We start from the raw sequence: 22,568 nt of genomic DNA on the forward strand, positions 1-22,568 counted from the left end.
GTCTGGTCTGTTGGGGCCTGCTGCAGGAGCTCACAGCAAAACAACTGTAATTTCTATGTAAGAGCACTAACAAATTCCTTCCGTGTACTTACTGACACAGCCCATGCGTAAGGAGCTCTTTTTCATCTTAAACACATAGCAAGCCCCCAGTATACTCTGCACCTTTTTTCTCAATTACCAGCACAGACAGTCTTCAGGTGCATCAGCACACGTGGAAACATCATTCTTCACCCGTCTCCACAGGTCCTACTGTGTGCACTAACTATGACTCAACCAACTCACGTGGATGCTCACTGGGCTTATTTTCAGTATTTTGGTACTGTGAATAATGCGGACATGTGCAGCCTGTGCAACTTTCCCATGTGCCCAACAAATTCATGTGAAAGTCTCAGAGGAGAGGTCCGTGGGCTAAGGACCTGACACGTTCAGAATTGGTGAATGTAGACCAATCGCTCTCCAGAGCCTGCAGTTACACGCATTCCTACAATCCTGACATTCTGCGGGGTTTTGTCTTGCATACGAGTGGGCTATCATATTCCAAACTTGCTTTCAAAATATTTTTCTCTCACTATTCCTTTGTGTAATTGTATGGTTTGACTTATTAATGCTGTACATAAAATCCTAGAATACACCATACTTGACACCCAATTTTCAAGGAGTAGGAACACAGGGAGCCTGTCGCAAGCCTGCCCACTCACTCACACCCATGAGGCAGCAGCCTCTTGTGGTTTCTGTTAGTTTGATTTTTTGACCTTTAGAACTTCAGTCTACGTGGAATTGACTCTGGTCAGGAATACAGAGATCCAGCTTACATCTTCTTGTGCTCAGTCTGATGCTGTAACACTGATGACTAATCCATCTGCCTCTCACTGCTGTGAAATGTCCCCTTCATCATCCACCAGACTGGGCCTCTTCCTGGCCTACCTGTACTGAGACCAGCCTACCTGGGCGCCTTCCAGATAGAAAAGCCAACACTTCAGCATAACATCTCTTTGTTTATCTTTACACATGAACTTCTATATCAACTTAGTGTTTCTTAACTAAAACAAACCAAATGTTGGTACTGTGAATAATACCGACATGTGCAGCCTGTGCAACTTTCCCATGTATCCAACAAATTCATGTGGAAGTGTCAGAAGAGAGGTCCGTGGGCTCAAGACCTGACACATTCAGAATTGGTGAATGTAGACCAATCACTCTCTAGAGCCTGCAGTTACACACATTCCTACAGTCCTGACATTCTTCGGGGTTTTGCCTTGCATGAGAAAGTCAAGCTTAAAAATTCGTTGATTTTCATTTGAATCACCTTAAGTTTACTGACAAATTCAGAGGAAATTAATTCTACCTTCCTCCCCCTCCCATTTTAATATTAAATCTGTTTAATAACATGAAATAGCAAGTTTTTCCTTTGAGTCTTCTTTTTCATATTAAAATAAACAAAAATCAGTGTTGGTTAAAAAAAAGATTTTCAAGGAAGTTACCCCAATCGCCTCTTCTACCTCTCGAATGTTTCAGAGCACCGTCGAGGCTGCTCCGACTCTTCCCTAGCAGACATGGGGTGGGCAGTGGCTGCTTCCAGCTGCGAGCGAGTGCTTTACATGTGGAAGGAGGATTTCTCAGTGGGGTTACTTGTGACTTTATTCAAAGCCCAATATTAACAACAAAAAGATGTTTCATTCACAAGATCGTGAATGTCTCAACAACAGCTTCTAAGGCGACACTGGGTTCTGGGGAGGGCCTCCTGACTCACGCTGGAGGACAGTGGACATGGAGATGACCTCAGAGGGAGTCCTCCTTCTAGGGCGGGCTTTCAGGGAAAGTTTTATGCTGCAACACACAGGTAGGCGCTGTGTCCTCCGGACTCCTAAGCTACGTGCTTCTGTTTGTAGAGTGAAACCTTTAAGAAGTGCCTCAGTCTGGGACATTAAGGCGACAGTAAAGACAGATACTCCGTTGTCTGGTGGATGCGGCAAAATTCCATGCACTGTGGACTGTTCAGGGGCACCTGGGAGCCACAGCAGGGAGTGCAGGCTCCACTCACTCACTGGTTGACTTCCAGCTTACCCTCTTTCTCGCCCAGCGATCTGAGGTTAAAGTCTGAGGCAGGCACAGCCTAGCTGGGGTTCAGAGACTGTGGGGTACTCAGTGCCGTCAGCTGCAGAGGACAGAGGGCTGCGGACTAGCACTGCAGGAGCACTGACTGTTCACGCAGCACAAGGGCCACAGTGTTGGCAAACTGGCCAGGAAGACTGCCTGAAGCTGGAGCAAAACATCAGAGGTGAACTATCCACAGCAAGCAAGCTCAAAGAACTAAAACCCACACAGATTTTCTTTTTAATTTTTATTTATTTTTCATTTTATTTGAAAGGAAAAAAGAGATCTCCTTTCCACTGCTTTAGTTCCCAAATGTCAGCAACATCCAAGGCCGGGCCAGGCCAAAACCAGGAACCTGAGTTACATTTGGGTCTCCCATGCACGAAGCAGGGGCGCAAGCACGTGAGCCATCACCATGCCTCTGGGGTGTGCACCAGCAGGAAGCTGGGCTTGAGAGGAGTCAGGACTCACACTCAGGCACTCTGATACGAGTGCAGGTGTCCCAGACGGTGGCTTAACTGCCGCACCAAACGCTGGCCCCCAAACCCATATGATGAAGATGGAAACAACAGAACTGTTCTTTGAAAAGGGCTTTATTTATAAACTTGTAATAACTGTCACTTGGTTATGTATGTATCCTAGCTGTATACCTAGGTTACAAAATCCTTGTAGGATTTTATATATTAACCTGATTCCTACTGATAAATGTTTTAAAATCTGAACAACTAGAAGCCTCTTCACCTTCTATCACCTACCTGATGACCTGTAACAACTGGCCCTTCCTCTCTTATCAGTGACTCACAGCCCATGGTCTTTGTGGGTCTTTCTCTGAACCCATTCCAATGCCCAGGCCTTCTGTTCCCTAACTTCTGACACGTGGTCACAGCAGGCCCCCCTGCACCCTGGTCCAGGGCTCCCATCTGAGGTGCCTCCTCCGTCTGCTCCTTCTACCATCCGCCCGTCTCCCTGTCTCCTGAGCAACCCCTTCGTCCGCTTTCTTCCCCAACCTGGCTCACTGTCACGCACATGTAACTAAAAGCCCCTCATTAGATCTCACTGCCCATGGGATGACCCAAGCTCCTTAGGCCGTCGAGGAATCAAACGTTTTTGCAGTTTGGGTCTTAACTTTCATTCCTTTATGACCCCCTTCTCATTCCCTGCCTCCAGTCCTCACGCTAAGGCTTCAAATTTCACACATTTCCCCGACTTTTCTACATCCCTGTTTTCTTATGTTATTTTCTTATTTTATGTACATGCCAAGCCTTCACCCTCATCTTCACACATTTGTCCGAATCCTCCCCTGCCTAAAGGTCCTGGCCTTCCCAGAGCCGTCAGCAACATCTCAGCAATGTTGCTCTTTTGTCACAGTTACGCGCACATCACTTGATCAGTCCCATTTTTTACTTAAAAAATTTCCCCCAAAAGGTTTGCAAAACAGTTTGTGTAAAATGGTAAGGACTCAAATATTTTAAATGTGATGTTCTTGGTAATTTGCATGAAATATGTATTACTCTTTGTCAGACATCTAACCTTCATAATGTTATCCTTATTTACAAAGGGATAAATCAGATTTTCCTAATGTTGACTCTCTTCTTTTCTAGGAAAATAACTTGTCGTGGTCTATTGTAAAGTGATGTTTGGCCCACGATACGACCATATTCCTAAAACAACACCTTCTAAGTTAAGGAAGTGGTATCAGATTACTATAGAAAGTTGGAAGACACAGACAGGCGCAGACGGATGGATGGAACGATGGACAGAGAAAGCCAAGGAAGATAATGTTAATGGTAAAATCTAAAATGTGGGTATGATTATTCACTATGAAATTGTAAAATTTTTCCTATGTAATTTTAACAAGAGTGAAAAATGCAACAAATGAAATGTGTATGTACAATCATTCTGTCTTCTGAGTACCATTAGAAGGGGAGACTGGGCCCATGAGGGTCACCCAGCCTCTCCTGTCGGCTATGAACAGGGGCTGACACAGTCAACTCAGTAAGCCAAGTATCTGCTAGGTAAATACTCTCCCAGAGCATGAGTGTTTGATCTCTGCAACCAACACGCTGCAATCTGTCTCGCACTATAACCAGCTGACTGTGTCCAATGACCTTCCCAACCCTCACCTCAACTAGAGTAAATACTCTTTACCAGCCAGGAGCTAGATGTTCAACGCATTTGCTCATTTAACACTCTAAACCTAAAAGCTATCCTTCCCTAATAAGACAAATAGAAAAAAATGTCACTGGCTTTATATAAGGAGGCTTATTTAAACATACCTGATGAAAGGACTCATAGTGTTAGCCAATTTTGTTTCAAAAAAGAGACTGGCTTGCATCTGCCTACAGAGCCAAGGAGACCACAGAATGGAGCTGGAGAGGCCAGGAGGGGCGAGAACGATGCACAATGGACACCTGAAGTGCACCCCAGCCACCAGAAAGCTGCACACATGACAGATAATACAAGGCAAAAAGGGGCAGGGGTAAGAATACTGGACTTGGGGCCAGCACTGTGGCGCAGCGGGTAAAGCTGCCTCCTGCAGTGCCAGCATCCCATATGGGCTCTGGTTCAAGTCTTGGCTGCTCTACTTCCAATCCAGCTCTCTGCTACGGCCTGGGAAATCAGTAGAAGACAGTCCGAGTCCTTGGGCCCCTGCACCCACGTGGGAGACCCTGAAGAAGCTCCTGGCTCCTGGCTTTGGATCGGCCCAGCTCTGGCGGTTGCAGCCACTTGGGGAATGAACCAGTGAATGAAAGACACCCCCCCCCCCAACCCTGCCTCTCTGTAACTCTGCCTTTCAAATAAATAAATAAGTAAATCTTTAAAAAAAAAAAAAAAGAAACAAAGAATACTGGACTTTAAATCTCTTATCCAACTGTTAGAATTTGATTCCACTAAATCCCAAACATGGGCGATTAGGCAATAAGAACTTACGGCAGGTGCTTGGCAGGAGTTAAACTGCTGCTTGGGACACCCGCATCTCATATGGGAGTGCCTTGGTTGAGCCCCAGACACTCTGTTTCCAATCCAGCTTCCTGTTAATACACATCCTAGCATGCAGCAAGGGATTACCCACGTACTTAGGTCCCCACCCCGAGAGCGGAAGACCCAGCTGGAATTCAAGGTTCCTGAGTTTGCATGGCCTAGCCCTCACTGCAGCAGGCACTGGGAGAGGGAACAAGCAGATGGAAGATCTCTCTCTTTCCTTCTGCCTTTCAAATGAAATGAAAATAAATAACAAGATAATTGTTAAAAGAACAGAGGTTCTAATGCTTGTCCATCTGGGTTTGAATCCAGGTTCACCACTGACCAGCTGTGGGAACTTGGACAATTCGCTTCATCTTTCTCAATTTTCACAAAATGGGCATAAAAACAGGGATTTTGAAAGGCTTAAATGACGTAGGGCATACGGAGCATTTAACTCGACACCTGGCACATGGGATGCACCATTGTACGGGGGAGCCTCAGCGTGACGGACAGCACGAAGGCTGCCAGTTCTCTGAGTCGGTCCCCAGGGGACCGCACACCTGTCCGTGGTGCCGCACAGGAGCAGCTCCGACACTCACACTAAATGGCTTCGATGCCAGGACACCTTCACAGAGAACCGTGTGACTGAAAAGACAACATTAGAGGCACTCGCATTTTTTAGCTAAATCCATTTCCTAAAGATACAGAAAGGAAGAGGAAGCAGATGGGAACGTTTCCTTAAGGGCAATGGCAACTCAACTCCTGGGACTTTCAGCACAAACATGCTGTGTGTGCTAAGTGCTGGATCCTGTTTTTCTGGTTTTGTTTTTTTTTGTTTGTTTGTTTGTTTGTTTTTGAACCAAAAAAAACCTCTCTTGTCACAAACTGGGTTCCAGTGATCCGGCTGAAGGGACTTCAGCCTCTGACTTCTCTGTCTCCACTGCAGATGTCTGGTCACAGGAGCACCCAGTCTGTGCCTGGGCTAAGGTTCCAGGCTCCAAGGAGCCTCCTCCACCCTTTTCTTTCACCTCCCTCCCTCCCTCATTTCTACAGGACAACATCTGCATCTTCTTTTCTGCCCCTCTGTGGTCCCAGTTCTGCCTGACCACTGTCAACCACAAAACTGGATCTCCCTGCCATGGGACAAACGCACCAACCAAGTCTCGGCTTCTGTAGACATAGGTCACCCTTCCACCTCTGTCTGTTCTACACTCCCAAGAAAAGTGCTTTTAAGATTCTGCACCTGCGTGCCGGTGCTGTGACTCAGTGGGTTAAAGCCACAGCCTGCAATGCCGGCATCCCTTATGTATGCCAGTTCAAGTTCTAGCTGCTCCACTTCTGATCCAGCTCCCTGCTAATGCACCTTGGAAAGCAGCGGAAGATGGCCCAAGTGCCTGGGCCCCTGCACCCTCATAGGAGACCTGGAAGAAGCTCCTGGCTCTGTCCTAGTCCAGCCCTGGCTGTTGTAGCCATTTCGGGAGTGGGCTAGCAGATGGAAGATCTCTGTCTCTCCTCTCCCTCTCTATGGCTCTGCTTTTCAAATAAATAAATAAATCTTAAAAATCAAAAGATTCTTCACCTGATGCATTCACCTTACCTGGGAAAAATGTTACTTTTAGGGGCTGTTATTAGCACCACACTCTAACAAACTGAGCTAACCAGCCACCTTAGGGGCTGTTTAATGTTTACAGCCTCTTGCCTTCAAGTTTGAAATTTACCTTATTTAAAGAAGAAGAAGGAGAAGGAGAAGATGAGGAAGGTGGTGACTGGCTGAGACTTTCAATACAACCAATCTGAGACAAAAAATCCACCTTAAAATAAAAAGAAGTGCTCAGTGAACAGCAGAGAAACAAAAGAGTATACTAAAGCTTTCAACCAAACACAGCAAAGTCAAAGCAGAGCTAGACTCATCAGCGAACTCCAGCATGCCCCTCACAAACAGTACATGCGCAAAGCTGCAGCTGAGTGACAACGGGTTATCTTCATTGCAGGAAATCTTCTGAAACCTGAGACAGTATCCCTGAGGCTCTAACATAAGTATAGTAGCACAGAAGGAATGGAGCAAGGATCATGCAAGAATACAGCTGGTGAGGCAAAACCCAGAGAGAAAACAGAGCCAAGCCTTTAAAAACGTTCAAGATGCTGAACCTTTTGCTTCAAAGGCACTAGACACCTGAGAGGCCAGCCAGAAAGAGCGAAGCCATCATGTGGCTTTGCTAACCACAGAGCCACAGCGAGTGCCACCAAGCTCAGACGTGAGAAGAGAACTTCCCAGCCCGTGAGTGAACTTGGGAGGAAAGGAAGGGCCTTCGGCAGGTGCTCCTGAGGTCCTGACTGGCTCACTCCGCAGCACTTTTATGAGAGGAGATCAAAGATACCCTCCATGAAGTCAGTAAATGACCAACTGCAGGGGCCCACCTCCAGGCTTCAAATCCCCCAGCACCCCAATGGTCCACTAGGGGAGGGGGTGCTACTAATATTCATAGAGTGTTAAGGGAAAGAACTTTCTAGTCACAAATGTCCTATGAAGAACATGGTGGTATTATTCCCAACTTATAGATGCAAATGAACTTCAACTTGAAAATCAATTAATTCACAATCAAGATAGAGTAACAGGTGTCCAGTTTATACTACCACTTAAAACTTTTTTTTTTTTTTAAAGATTTTTTATTTGAAAGTCAGAGTTACGCAGAGAGAAGGAGAGGCAGAGAGAGAGAGGTCTTCCATCCACTGGTTCACTCCCCAGATGGCCGCGATGGCCAGAGCTGCACCAATCGAAGCCAGGAGCCAGGAAGTTCTGGGTCTCCCACATGGGTACAAGGTCCCAAGAACTTAGGGCATCTTATACTGCTTTCCCAGGCTGTAGCAGACAGCTGGACTGGAAGTAGAGTAGCCGGGACTTGAACCAGCACCCATATGGATGCCGGCACTGCAGGTGACGGCTTTACCTGCTATGCCACAGCACCGGCCCCTACTTAAAACTTTAAATGGTGACAAGATACATAAAACTATTTTCAAATCATTTGACACTATGCAATGAAAGGCAGTGATCTTGAGAAACAGAAAGCAAGGTAAACTGTGGCAGCGCTTGGGGTAGTAGGCTAAGCCTCCGCCTGCTGCACCAGTTTGAGTCCCAGCTGCTCCACTTCCAAACCAGTTCCCTACTAATGGCCTGGGAAAGCACAAGATGGTCCAAGTGCTTGGGCCCCTGTACTCATGTGGGAGGCCAGAAAGAAGCTTCTGGCTCCTGGCTTTGGATGGGCCTAGCTCTGGCCGTTGCAGCCACTGGAGGAGTGAACCAGTGGATGGAAGACCTCTCCCTCTCTCTCTCTGCCTGTAACTCTGCCTCTCAAATAAATAAATAATTCTTTACCAAAACAAAACAAAGCAAAAAAAAAAAAAAAGAGTAAGCCTTATAACTGCCTTAGTTTACTATGTAAAGAGATTTTCAAGGCCCCAAATGAAGGACAGAGACCCCACACACAGCGCAATGCTGTGACTCAAGGAGACAGGGTGAGTGCCTGGGCAGAGGGCATCCCAGATCCAAAGCTGAGTACTCACCAGCACATGTGGGAGGAAACCATCCAAGGTCAGGGAAGGGATTGTAGGAAAGAATTTAGAGAACAATCCCTCACACAGGGCTGCTCCCATAAGCCAGAATGGAAAACTTCACAATTTATGGGTATGGGATACAGTAAGAAAAAGGGTTTTGCTTCAGTAGAAGAGCAAAAATATCCCTAAACTAAGTGTTTCTCTAGTCCTACTTAAAAAACTTAAGAATAAAACCTAAAAGAATGAAACCATTTTAAAGTAACTTAAATATATGCCAGAATAAGGCTCAAAATACCTATGGGAATGCAAAATATCCAACACATAACAAGGTAAAAAATCACAATGCCCAGCACTTCATAAAAATTAACTAGATTGGGGCCAGCACTGTGTTGTAGCAGGTAAAGCTGCTGCCTGCTGTGCCAGGATCCCATGTGGAAGCTGGTTCAAGTCCCAGCTGCTCCACTTCTGATCCAGATCTCTGCTGTGGCCTGGGAAAGCAGTGGAAGATGGCCTAAGTGCTTGGGTCTCTGCACCCATGTGGGAGACCTGGAAGAAGTTCCTGGCTTCAGATTGACCCAGCTCTGCCAATGCGGTCATTTGGGGAGTGAACCAGCAGACAGAAGATCTCTCTCTCTCTCTTTCTCTGCCTCTGCAACTCCAACTTTCAGATAAATAAATAAATCTTTTACAAAAATAACTAGATACAGGAAGCAAGTATTTAACCAGCAGTTTAGATACCCACGTCTCACATGGAGTACTTATATTCAACTCCTAGCTCCTGCTCCTGCCTCCAGCTTCCTGCTAATGCAGACTGTGGGAAGCTGTGTGATGGTTCAAGTAGTCAGAACATGAGCAACTAAAGAGAAAGATCTGGACATCTACCAGGGATTCCAGTAAAAACTGAATTCACAATTGATAAAAGCAAAGTGCTACTCTATAGAAGAATGCCAGCTCAGTACAGGTCCAGGGACTGACACCAACTCAGGCAAGGATTATCAACTGATGGTAAACCTGGTAGGTGGATGGTTAGCAGTGCTAAATTAATACCAGAAATATTACTCTGGTTACAAAAAGAAACACACAATACAACAGGAGCAGAAAAATGCTGATCAGTAACACCAGATGACCAGCTGGTTTACCTTCCAATTGACATGACTTCAAGCACGAATATGTCACCTAGGATACACTCCTGGAACATTCCTATACAAAATGCTCCAGTTGAGTTCATTAAGCATTTAGCTATAACTCCCAACTTAGAGAAAATACAGAGGATAAAAAACAATCTAAACCCTAACAAGAGCAGGCAGGTCAGCAGGCTAAGCCACCACTTGTGGCGACAGCACCCCACACCAGAGCGCTGGTTCAAATCCTGGCTGCTCTGCTGCCAAGCCAGCTCTCTGCTGACGCACCTGGGAAGGCAGCAGCAGCAGATGGCCCAAACACTTGGGTCCTACCCACTCATATAGGAGACCCAGATGGAGTTCCTGGCTCCTGGCTTCAGCCTGGCCCACAACAGGCTATGGTGGCCATTTGCAGAGTGAACCAGCAGGTGGATGATGGACATAACTCTCTCTCTCTCTCTGCCTTTCTTTTTTTAAAAGATTTATTTATGTATTTGAAAGCCAGAATTGCAGAGAGGCAGAGGCAGAGAAAGATCGATTAACCATCTGCTGGTTAACTCCCCAAATGGCTGACACAGCTGGAGCTGGGCTGATCTGAGATTCTTCTGGGTCCCAGACGTGGGTGCAGCAGTCCAAGCACATGGGTTATCTTCTACTGCTTTCCCGAGTCATAAGCAGAGCTGGATCGAAGTGGTGCAGCTGGGACTCAAAATGGCACCCATATGAGATGCTGGCACTACAGGCTGCGGCTTTACCTGCTATGCCACAGAGCCAACCCCCATAAATAAATATTAAAAAAAAAAAAACAGCCAGACAAAGCCAGAATAAATGAATTACACAGGACAACTGGTTAAGTCTGAATTAAAAGAAAAATTTTTTAAGATTTATTTGTTTTAAAGGCAGAATTACAGAAAGAGAGAGGGAGGGTAGGAGAGAGGGAAGGAGCAAGAGGGAGAGAAAGAGTGAAAACTTTGATCCACTGTTTTACTCCCCAGATAGCTGCAATGACCAGGGCTGGGCCAGGATAAAGCTGGGAGCCTGGAACTCCATCTGGATCTCCCACATGGGTGGCAGGTGCCCAAGCACTTAGGTCATTGTCTACTGCTTTCCCAGGCACGTTAGTAGGGTGCAAGATCAGAAGTGGAGCAGCCAGGATTTGAAATGGCACTCACATGGGATGCTTAACCTGCTGCTAAAAAAGCTGTTTTTAAGTAAAAACTGTGCTAGACAAAAAGGAGGCCTAAAGGGACATAATGAGGCATGTTTGGGCCTGGCTTGGATCCTAGCTCAGAAACAAGCTATAAAGGACATTCTGTGTCAGCTGGGAAAATTAAAATTGGTCTGAGTATTAGATGAGATGAAAATTTACCAGGGGCTGTGCTGTGGCACAGCAGGTTAACACTCTAGTCTGAAGCGCTGGCATCCCATATGGGCACCGGTTCAAGTCCCAGCCGCTCCACTTCTGATCCAGCTCTCTGCTATGGCCTGGGAAAGCAGCAGAAGATGGCCCAAGTCCTTGGGCCCCTGCACCCACGTGGGAGACCTAGAAGAAGCCCCTGGCCCCTGGCTTCGGATCAGCTCAGCTCTGGCCGTTGCAGCCAATTGGGGAGTGAACCATCGGATGGAAGACCTCTCTCTCTTTCTCTCTCTCTCACTAACTCTGCCTGTCCAAAAAAAAAAAAAAATTGACCCATTTGAAGTAAGGAAATAATAAGCACATCTAATATTTTTGTGAAGTTTTTTTTTTTTATTTTTAAATGGACTACAAAATGCTCTTAAATGGCCTAAAAATAGGCTTTTGGAAGAATGAGAAGGGAAAATGTTGTTCCAATGTAAAATTACTATTGCCTTTCTCTTCCCTTAACCAGTAAGAATTCCTTCATGGCAAATATCATTACATTGCTAGAACAGTCCAGAGGATTCTCTGTAGTCACTGTCTGTGACTGGTACCCACCAGATGGCAGAACCACTGGCTCCCAGTCCTACAGTCAATGCCGAGAGCGCAAGCCTTCCTGAGACAGGGATTCCGGTGGATTCCCTAAATCTCTATCTATTACACTGTAAAGTACCTCTTGATATTATTTTGATGACTGAAAAAAAATTAAGCAAGTATGGAATACTTTATTATGGTGCAAGGAAAGCCTCTTAAAAATATGGGAAAATCGGCCGGCGCCGCGGCTCACTAGGCTAATCCTCCGCCTAGCGGCGCCGGCACACGGGGTTCTAGTCCCGGTCGGGGCGCCGGATTCTGTCCCGGTTGTCCCTCTTCCAAGCCAGCCCTCTGCTGTGGCCAGGGAGTGCAGTGGAGGATGGCCCAGGTGCTTGGGCCCTGCACCCCATGGGAGACCAGGAAAAGCACCTGGCTCCTGGCTCCTGCCATCGGATCAGCGCGGTGCGCCGGCCGCGGCGGCCATTGGAGGGTGAACCAACGGCAAAGGAAGACCTTTCTCTCTGTCTCTCTCTCTCACTGTCCACTCTGCCTGTCAAAAAAAAAAAAAAAAAAAGGGAAAATCTTTTCTTATTAAGTTTACAAATTTGCAAATAAGTAATACAATGTGTGATTTTGTGGGCCTTAGATAGCCCAGGGCTGGATGTTCCCCTCCCCTAAACGAGAGTGTTTTGCTGACTAAGGGTTCTGCCACCTACCATCTATGGAAGAAAGCAGTCACTCGAGTCACAGCAATGAACTGTGGACACCTGTCACTCCACTTAACTCTGTGACTGCTCAGGAGGAACCCAGAACCAGATCTGAAGTTAAAAGTTCTAAGGAAACAGAAGGGAGTGCTATTTCACGTAGCAAGTTATAAATTAATGAACTACTTACTCTGAAATGTAGTACAAACTAAAATACTTTTCCAAGTACCCTTGTGTTTTCTTATTGATATTCCGAAAATGAAAGAAAGGCATAACTGATAGTAAAAAAAGTATATAAACCTATCAACTAATAATGGTCACCTGGTTCTTACTCATGACATCTTTCTTGGTATTTATAAAAGATACCACAAGTCTGTCCTATTTAAATTCTGTTCATATCCCACATAACTGAGACCAGACAGCTATTAAAGATATTTTTACTTGATTTAAATTCACATGCCCAAATTAAATATGGTCATACTTTCTGGATATTTTTAATTCTAGTTTCAGTTCATCTTTTCTTTGCATTTAACGGGCTTAATTAGTTTTAATGTTATATTGGATTAATAAAATCTAACATTTTAAAAAGTTGATTATATTACTTTTAAGTTACCTGGAAGAAAAAAAAATCTGATAATCAGTTTATATTATTGCATTTATGAGACTGAGGCATTTACTTCATAATTGGGTAAGATTTTTAAAAAGATCTATTTATTTTAAATTAAGAGTTACACAGAGAGAGAAGGAGAGGCAGAGAGAGAGAGGTCTTCCATCCGCTGGTTCACTCTCCAGTTGGCAGCAATGGCCGGAACTATGCCGACCCGAAGCCAGGAGCCAGGAGCTTCTTCTGAGTCTCCCATGTGGGTGCAGGGCCCAAGGACTTGGGCCATCTTCTACTGCCTTCCCAGGCCACAGTAGAGAGCTGGATCAGAAGTGGAGCAACCAGGACGCAAACTGGTGCCCATATGGGATGCCGGCACTGCAGGCGGTGGCTTTACCCGCCACCCCACAGTGCTGGCCCCGACTGAGTAAGATTTCAGTCCCACACTGAGCTTGTGTTCATCAGCTGGAGTGCACCCTGCCACCCTGAGATAGCAGCTAAAGCATGTCTCCTGAATCCAGACAACATGATATTCCTATGTCATCTCCTTCACTTATTTTTTGATCACCTCACTTAATTCTCTTGTATTAAAATACTGCCCTTTACTTAATACAAACCCATTCTCCAGATGGTTTGTATAATTCGGTGGCTTTCAACTGGGTTGGCTTTGCTCCTGGGGTGCATGTGGCAGTGTCTGGATTCAGTTCTGGTTGTCAGACCAAGGGGCACTCTAGCAGGAGGGGCTGCTGAACATCACACAGGGCACGGGACACCCCACTGTGAGGCAGCCACTGCTCAGGTGTGGAGCCCCTGGGAAAATCTCAGGTTATGACTGGCCTCCTCACATTTCATAGTGAATGACCTTCAGCTGACCGATGTTCCTAAGTATTAATAACAAAACACAGAAAAAAGGTTCGACTACAGTGGTCACCTTGCTTCTGAATCTGAAATATCTGGGTCAAACTAATTTGTAACTCAGGATGTCTATAAAAAGCTGTATTAAAATGTATACAGTCGGGGCTGGCTCTGTGGCATAGTGGGTAAAGCCTCTGCCTGCAGGACTGGCATCCTATATAGGTGCCAGTTCAAGTCCTGGCTGCTCTACTTCCAATCCAGCTCTCTGCTATGGCCTAGGAAGCCAGTGGATGATGGCCCAAGTGCTTAGGCCCCTGCACCCTTGTGAGAGACCCAGAAGAAGCTTCTGGCTCCTGGCTCCTTATCAGCTCAGCTCCAGCTGTTGCAGTCATTTGGGGAGTGAACCAGCAGATGAAAGCTCTCTCTCTGCCTCTGCCTCTCTGTAACTCTCTGCCTTTCAAATAAATAAAAGTGTACAATCTATAATTAATATATGGCAACAGTACCTTAATAACTCTCTTGGAAGGTTAAAATACAGAGATATTTTTGAGCAAATAATTGTGACATGATTATTAGGCTTAAAATAATTAAAAACCCATGTACTTAAAAATTCATCAAGCAGTATCATTTTCTAACGCCTATGCACTTCTAAAGATGTAAGTAGCGATAGTACTTTCATACCTAAATCAGTTTTCTTCTTGTTACTCACTCTGATTAGTCATTCAATGATAAACCAACTAGGCAGATTCACCTAACCTGGTCAAATTGTAATTTAAGTTAATGTAAATTTCACTGTGTGCTTCTCAAATTATCTCAGTTATTCCAAGCCTGCCAGAAGCAGTAACAGCACCAAGAGCTGGGTGCCTGGGTCTGCTGGCGACTTCCCCTGTGCTTCCTCTGTGTGCAGCAGGGGACGCCAGCTCTGGGGTGAAGGGCACGTGCCAGCGTCCTGACCCCCAAAGCTCCGACCCTGGCCAGAGCAGGACCCTCTCTTCCTTCCACACCCTCATCTGAAGGAGGATCTGCGACTTCAGGTCTGTGTTATTATTCAGGCGGACTTTATAAAACCAACTCTCACTTAACAGCTTTCCTTTCCTTTGTCTTCTCATCAACTGCGAGAACAGCCTTGAGCAAGCTTAAAGGTGAGCTCTTTGTTAGCACTCCACAGGAAACCTAAAAGCGCCTTTGTTTATGCTTTCAGGATGCACCGGCAGCCTCCGCAAAGGGGCTCCGCTCTCAGGGAAGCCAGCAGCCCCTGCCGCAGGACTCAAGACATACCTGGTTATTGCTGTTGGCGGCCGACAGGCTGGCTTGAGCCGTACTTGCTGAGAGGGAATCAAGGAAGGCTTGGTCGGCCACTGAATTTCCACAAGAAAACTGATCCTTCCCATCACTGGATAAGATCTGAACACAAGACAGAACCACGATCATTTTCCTCACTAGGCCATTTCAGAGCGGAGTCTCGGGGCAGGCGCGGACGGTCAGCTGCCACCGGCGGATCTAAGTCCTTCAGTGTCGTAAGTTACCCTCCAGATACGGCTTTGGCTGCAGCCCAGATATTTTGATAAGTTGAATTTTCATTTTTATTTAACTCAAACTACTTTTAAATTTCTCTGAGATGTCTTCCTTTCCCCATGTACGTTTACTCTCCCAGTATTTGGGGATTTTCTGGCCGGCTGTCCGTGACTTCTCAGCCCGAGAGCAGACACTGGATGGCTTTCTTCTTTCAAACGTGCGGAGCTACGTTCCACGGCTCAGCACACAGCCTGTCTGGGTGGGTGTTCCATGTGTGAATGCATTCTGCGGTCACTGGCTGCTGCCGTCTACAGACGTCAGTCATACCAAGGTGACGGACAGAGCCACTGAGTTCAGTGACGCCCTCATTTATTTTCTGCCTGCTGGACCTGTCTCTTCTAGATAGAGGAGGACTTCCTTTCTTAAAACAGTGAGCAAACCCAGGAACGTAATAACCACTCCTCCCCATGACAAGCAGAATCTTAGAGAATGGAATTAATGCCAACATCGACTTAAATCTTCAGGTTTTCTCACTGCATCAACTCTTAAGTCCTGGATGCACACTGCCCCAAGCTGAGACGAGACCCAGACGTGACTGGACTGAGCTCAGGGACCCGAGTCGCCGGGAACTGGTGGGAAAGGCTGCAGGTGTGTGTGTGCACCCACCCTGGAGGAGGGTCTACAGATCTCATTCTTTTCTCCAGAGGGTTCAGGACCACCCACCCCTCTCTTAATGGAGAAAGACAGTCGGCCAGCCTCCCTTCTCTTTCTGCGGGGCAGGTCCCAGGGAGCACCCTCCCAACACCAAGTGTCCTTTGCTTGTTGAGCTACCTCTGATGTTACTCACTGGGTACCATGCAGTATGTGTGCAAGCTCACCAAGCATCCAGGACTCAACCTCCAACCAGCAGGGGGCGCCAGGTAGTTGATTCAGGGGAGGGCTCTGTCCCTACAGTGGGTGTGCCCCAGGCAGGAAGTGCTCCTGGGGGAGCTGTGATCCTATCCTGGGCACCAACCCTACAGAGCTGAAGCCAGGAGAGGACCACAGCAGTTCACTGCAGGCCGCGGGAGAAGGAACCGAGGGCTTTGTACTTTTAAAAGCGACCTCAACTTTGCTAACTGATTCCACAACAATGTTGTGGACAGCAGTCTAACCCAACACTAGCAAACGGAAAACAGGGACATTAATTCAGTTATTAGAAGTTGCTCTCCCTGGAAGGAACTTGTCTAAATACTGGTAATCGCTCTTTGGAGCTTGGTTCTATAGCAATATACTGTTTCCGTTCTACACTGACGTATTTTCCGTATTTTATATAATTAGCATGCATTACTTTTTCAAGGGACATTTTATTTTTTAAGAAGCTGCTGTCTTCTGGTCTTTTACAAAGATGCTGGCTCAGATCAGCTTCAAGAGACAGCACACGTCCTTACCTCGACATAGTCTGTGGGAACGAGGCCTCGCTCTCCTTTGCTGTTCCTTCCTTCCAGCCATCCGCCGCCAACATCCTGAGTGACCGAGAGCAGAGAGGAGGACAGTCAGAATTTCCTGCACAGACGCTGCTCTGGGAATTGGTGTACATCAAAGAGGACCCAGCACAAAGCTCTGGACAGAGGAAACACTGCTCAAGAATTTTAACTGGTCTTCTTTTTACTTCAAAGAAGTAAGAGAAGTCCAACCTCAACAACAAGTGATCAAAGATGGGAAGTCTGCCTCTTCCTGGGTCACCACTGACTTCTCGATCCCTTTCTGCTTATCAGCGTGCAGCAGATGCCAGAGCCGAGGGGGAGAACGCACGGCCTCAGCCCCGACCTGCACTGCCCTCCCTCCGTGACCAGCGTGTGCAGAGCCCAGCACGCTTCAGCTCACTCTCAGAACCCCAGGTCACTCTGTGGCCAGAGGACAACAGAGACAAGGCCCCATCTCCAACCAGTCCACTCCCGAACAGCCAGATGCACGAGGGAGGACTCAATCCAGCAGGGCGCTAGGGGGCTACAGAACCTTCTAGCTAACGAATGAATTACTAGGCAGTAGTAAATATTTATTGGCTTAAAATACTGACTTTTGGAATCGTGTGTTATGATGGGAAAGCAAACGATCTTTGGTTCCTTACTTCTTCTGGATAAATAATATTAATAAACTAAACAAAGCAGAACTCTATACCAAGATTCCCACTTTTCAATGTATTATCCTAGCAAAGTCCCACTTTTCCCATTACAAGAGTACAGTTTGTAAACAGTGCTCTAATTCGTTAATAATTATCTGAATTGCCTTACTATGACACTTGTGTTCGTTGTCAGAATAGCTGGTTTGATACCCAGGCCCGGCTCCTGCCTCCAGCATCTTGCTAATGCAGACCCTGGAGGCAGCAGTGACAGCTCAAGTGACTGAGTTCCTGACACAAGTGGGAGATTTGGATTGAGTTTCTCGATCCCAGCTTCTGGCTTCAGCCTGGCCCAGCCCCAGTTATTGTGGGCAGCTGGAGAGTGAACAAACACAAGGGAGTGCCCCCAACCCGCCCATGTATGTGAAAGTCTCCTATAAATTAGAAAAAAAGAAAAAACTGAACCTAGACAAATCATTCTTAAAAATCACTTTAAATAAAGCCACACTTTTGTCACTGACTGCAATACCAACTTGAAGACAACACTATTCTACCAAGAAAATGAAGAAATGTTTCATTTTTAAAAATATGTAGATGGAGGCCAGAGCTGTGGCGTAGCAGGTAAAGATATGGCCTGCATGCCGGCATCCCATGTGGGTGCCAGTGCCAGTTTGTGTCTTGGCTGCTCCACTTCCAATCCAGCTCTCTGTTATGGCCTGGGAAAGCAGAAGATGGCCCATGTCCCTGGGCCCCTGCACCCCCATGGGAGACCTGGAAGCTGCTCCTGGCTCCTGGCTTTAGATCAGCACAGCTCTGGCCATTGCGGCCATCTGGGGAGTGAACCAGCGGATGGAAGACCTCTCTCTCTCTGTCTCTTTGTAACTCTGCCTTTCAAATAAATTAATAAATCTTTAAAAAATAGGTAGGTAAAAGGATTATTAATCTTTTCTATAATTAAAAATAAAACCTACTTACTTATATATATCTAGCATATTAACCAAAATTTCTACATAAAGTTTTTCTACCCAGTAGTCCTTCTTTGGGTCCAAGATACAGGTTTTCCAAACATTCTGTTAATAAATGCCGTTGCCTCTGCCACTCCTTGATCTCTGTGGTTCCACAGCCTCACTGTCTCCTCCTACAGAGTGGCCCACACCTGCACCTCGACCTCCGGAGCACTCCCTGCTTCCTGCCACCTCCTGCTACAGGTGAGGAGGGTAGAGAGCCCATGCAGCTCCAGCCCCAGTCTCCAGCTCTGAGTTGCCTAACTTAAAGTGATACAAAGACAGAGGCAGGGTTGACTACTGATCACTCTTTTACTGCACACAGCTAAACCTAAACTCGTTAATCCTTCCAAAGAAGGAACCTGACTTGCACGCTGCAGCACATCCACAATGCTCTTGGGTGCGCAGGCTAAACGGCTCCGTGACTCTTCTCTTGCCAACAGCGTCTACTCAAGCACCCAGTCCTCGGGGCCTGACCTTCCAAGCCGCCCGCGTCCATCCTCCTTCACCTTATCTAGTGCTGCTATCCAATGTCACGTCCTGGACTCTCGCCATCTCCACTTCCTCTATGGACCTCAGCAGATCACCTTCCTTAATGTGTCATCTCCTTACACAAATATCAACAATAAAACTCTTAAAGGAACCCACTGCCTGCCAAATCAGCTCCAGGCTGCGGCGGCCAGCTCACAGCTGGGTCTGATTCCCCAACTTTCTGTGCCTGTTTCCTCCTGGCACAGGCAGACCCTGTACCCCGGGGACCCTGGCTTACTCACAGACAACAAAAGCACCGACTCAGTCAACACCGATGTGGCTCTGACTGCTTGTTCTGCCACTAGACAGCAGAATAACTGCTGGCAAACCACTCACCTCCCCGAGACTCAGTGCCCTTGCTTATACCACAGAGTGTAGGGGACACAGCAGAGAACACATGCGCACTCGACAGCCACACACCTGGCCCACAGGCTGTCGGCAACGGTGCCTGAGGCTGCCAAAACAGCAGCAAACCCCACACGCTTTCAGATCGCTACACCTTCTCCAACCAACCATTCTCTCCACCTGGGGTATCTTCCCATTTCTGTCTGATGAAAACCGTCCACACTCCCGGCTCTGGCTAGGCAGATTCCACCTTGTGCGGTACAGCCCATCCTGACTACAACACGAACAGAAACGGCTTCTCAGTGAGTGCCAGCAGAAGCTGTCTGTGACTCTGACACTTTGTCTACTACCTTAAACTTGTCCCCCTTTAACCACAAGCTCCTTACGGAGAAGGGACAAACATCTGACACATCTTTGTGTTTATTCCTCAAAGTACCTGCTACAGACAGCCTTATCCACAGCAGGTGCCCAATAAAACCACTGATTGAAAAAATGTATTGGATGAATTCCAGGCTTAAAATGTTGTAGTTCTAAGGAACAGCAGGACAGTGAATGTATTTTCTAGGACATGTAATCCTAGAGAATAAAACCTGGAAGACAGAAATACAGTGATACAAATGGCTTCAGACTATGTGATCTTCTGCATAAATTTGTCAAATTTGAGGTTGAATCTGTGGACAGTGTGGGGAGCAATCCGGACTGGACTGAGTTACTGGACTTAAGACTTATTCTGTGCATCTGCTCTCCCACAATGTGGCGCTGGGAGAGAAGTAAACAGCTTCCGCACAGCTGCCTCCAGTTCAGCTAATAAACTGTAGGACTTGCTCCTGATTGGAGGAGAGCAGCGTACTCGGCGTGTGGGCAGCCGAGTTAGGATTGGCGGAGGAGGACTATAAAGGAGGAGAGAGACGGCATGCACCGGGAACATCTATGGGGAACATCTAAGAGGAACATCTAAGGGGAACATCTGTGCAGCCCCCGAGAAAGCCGGCCGGCGGTGTGCCGCTCCCCTGCGGAAGTGGGGAATGTGGCCAGGGGGAACTGCCCTTCCACGGAGGTGGAAGGGATAGTAGCCAACCCAGGAAGAACCAGCAGCAAACCCGGGGAGGGCCGAGCAGACAAAAGAACAGCGCAGGGTCCTGTGTCGTTCCTCCACGAAGACGGGGAGCGACAGACAGGAAATGCTCTGGTGAGTTTTTAAGCTGAAAGAAACTGAATTTCCAAGTCAGCAAGGAGTGAGGGCACATGCAGCAGGACAATTAGACTACTCCATAATACTGAAGACTCATCCATCTGTTAGTGGGACAGAATGGTACTTGTCTAAAGAAACCAATTTGTTTTTTAGAGATACATATTGAGTTACTTATGAATGAAATGATACAAAGGAATTTACCTCAAAACAACCGAGTGTGTGGCAGGAGAGGGAAGCTGGATGGACAGGCGGGGCAGAGACGATACAGGTGGCCATGGGTGACAGCTACTGAAGCTGGGTGATGGACTGACGGGCACAATGGTATTCATAAATACAGTCCTTCCCCTTTGGCATGTATTTGAAATTTTATAAAATAATTTAAAAAGAAAAATATATGTGCCTAAGTGATACACGGCATTATATAGTGGGTAGTACACTATGGGTAGGAAAATAAAAAGAATTAAGATGCATTTTTCAACCCCAAAGAATTCCAAGTTTAAAGTGGAAGATGGGTGCAAATAAATGCAATACGACAGCACCTAGTGGGCACAGCGACAGGCGGGCACAAGGCACACAGGGCTGGCCCTTAGGGCTTCCTTCTTTCTAGAGAAGATAGACATCTTGTAAGACAATGAAGAATGTGGGAAGATGGCATTTTCTGATGTGTCCAGTGACAGAGAGGGGTTGGGATTTGGGTAACCAGAAAAGGGAATGCCAGGCAGGGGAGCGCCACGAGCAAGAGAGCTAAGTCATGAGAAACAGGAGTGTGCATGTGTGACAGTGTGAGCGTGTCAGTGCGCACACACATGGATGTGTGTGCACGTGCAGTGTGTGCATGAGATGGAGAAAGAGCACGTGTTTGTGTCCATGTGTAAGTGAGGACTGGACAGCTAAGATGGGATCAGATGGTGGGTCTTGTGGACCCAGAGTTTCAGGAAGCTGGAAAGGAAGACGGTCCTAGGGCCATTTTAGCAGACAGGTCAGTCAAGAAGAAAGGCGGAGCTTACCTCAGGGTGTTGACAGTAGGGGTGCAGAGGGGGAGGGGCAGCCAGGTATGAACAAGGCTGAAGAGATCAAAATTACAGCTCTAAGTGGTTTAAAATCAGGGCCTGAGCAGGAGGCGAAAGGGATGGGCCACCAGCACAGAAACAGAATTCATGAACAGGACTGGTGTGTGTGTGTTGAGCTGAGTCCTGGACGTGGGAAGTGGGGAGCAGTTGGGAAAAAATTAGGAGGCACAGGCCACAGTGGAGCACCCAGCCTGCGGTCGGAGCAGCCGGTCAAGCTGCAGCTACAATTAGCATCCCGGTGGCCATGGCGCAATCCGAGCACACAGGGCACAGGAGAAGTGAGTCTTAGAAGGGAACAGATGAAATGACGTGGGCACACAAGCATTCTCGAGGGACAGAGAACAGGGCACCCCAAAAGGCTACCAGAGGGTGAGTGAGGGTCCTCGGCAGCAGGCAGAGTCAGGACCCCACGCTGAAACTCTGCACTTCCAGCACGCAGACTCTGAAAACAGGCACACAGACTCTGAAAACAGGCACACAGACTCTCTGAAAACAGGCACGCAGACTCTCTGAAAACAGGCACGCAGACTCTCTGAAAACAGGCACGCAGACTCTCTGAAAACAGGCACACAGACTCTCTGAAAACCAAGAACACGGGGCAAGGGCAAAGACTGCTATTTCTGTATCTCCACGGCACCCAGCCCAGTGCATGCTATGCACAGGAGTGACAGTAACGGGGCAGAGGACAAGAGAAGGCCCCAGCACAGCGCGGAGCCCGAGGCACAGCCCACCAACTTTTTCAAAACTACTGTATGCGTGGCTTTCAAAATCTTTTGCATTCAAATACACTTATCTTTTAATTTTCCATGAACTTTTGGAAGCTTGTACTTTCAAGATTCATTAAAAAATTACATATTAAAAAGGACATTTAAGCAGTTTGAGGTAGATATTGCCCAGAGGTAACAGCAAAAACTTTTACAGGATCTTGGGCAAACATCACTGAAAAAAATTAATATTGGGTTTGCTGCTGAGCTTCTTGACAACAAAGA

The 22,568-nt window shown here is 46.9% G+C and overlaps 1 protein-coding gene across 2 annotated transcripts in view; it reads right to left on the reverse strand.

The window, feature by feature from the left end:
- Positions 1–22,568, reverse strand: part of SNX9 (sorting nexin 9) — a 104,762-nt gene that overhangs the window by 39,964 nt on the left and 42,230 nt on the right. For both annotated transcript variants that reach the window (XM_070073337.1, XM_051854205.2), the window contains exons 3-4: positions 16,767–16,841; positions 15,100–15,225 (exon numbers count right to left, since the gene is read on the reverse strand). In XM_070073337.1, the coding sequence (XP_069929438.1) occupies positions 15,100–15,225; positions 16,767–16,841 (201 nt within the window). The remainder of the gene's footprint in view (positions 1–15,099; positions 15,226–16,766; positions 16,842–22,568) is intronic.

Source organism: Oryctolagus cuniculus, chromosome 5 (assembly GCF_964237555.1).
Source record: "Oryctolagus cuniculus chromosome 5, mOryCun1.1, whole genome shotgun sequence".
Classification (NCBI taxonomy): Eukaryota; Metazoa; Chordata; class Mammalia; order Lagomorpha; family Leporidae; genus Oryctolagus; species Oryctolagus cuniculus.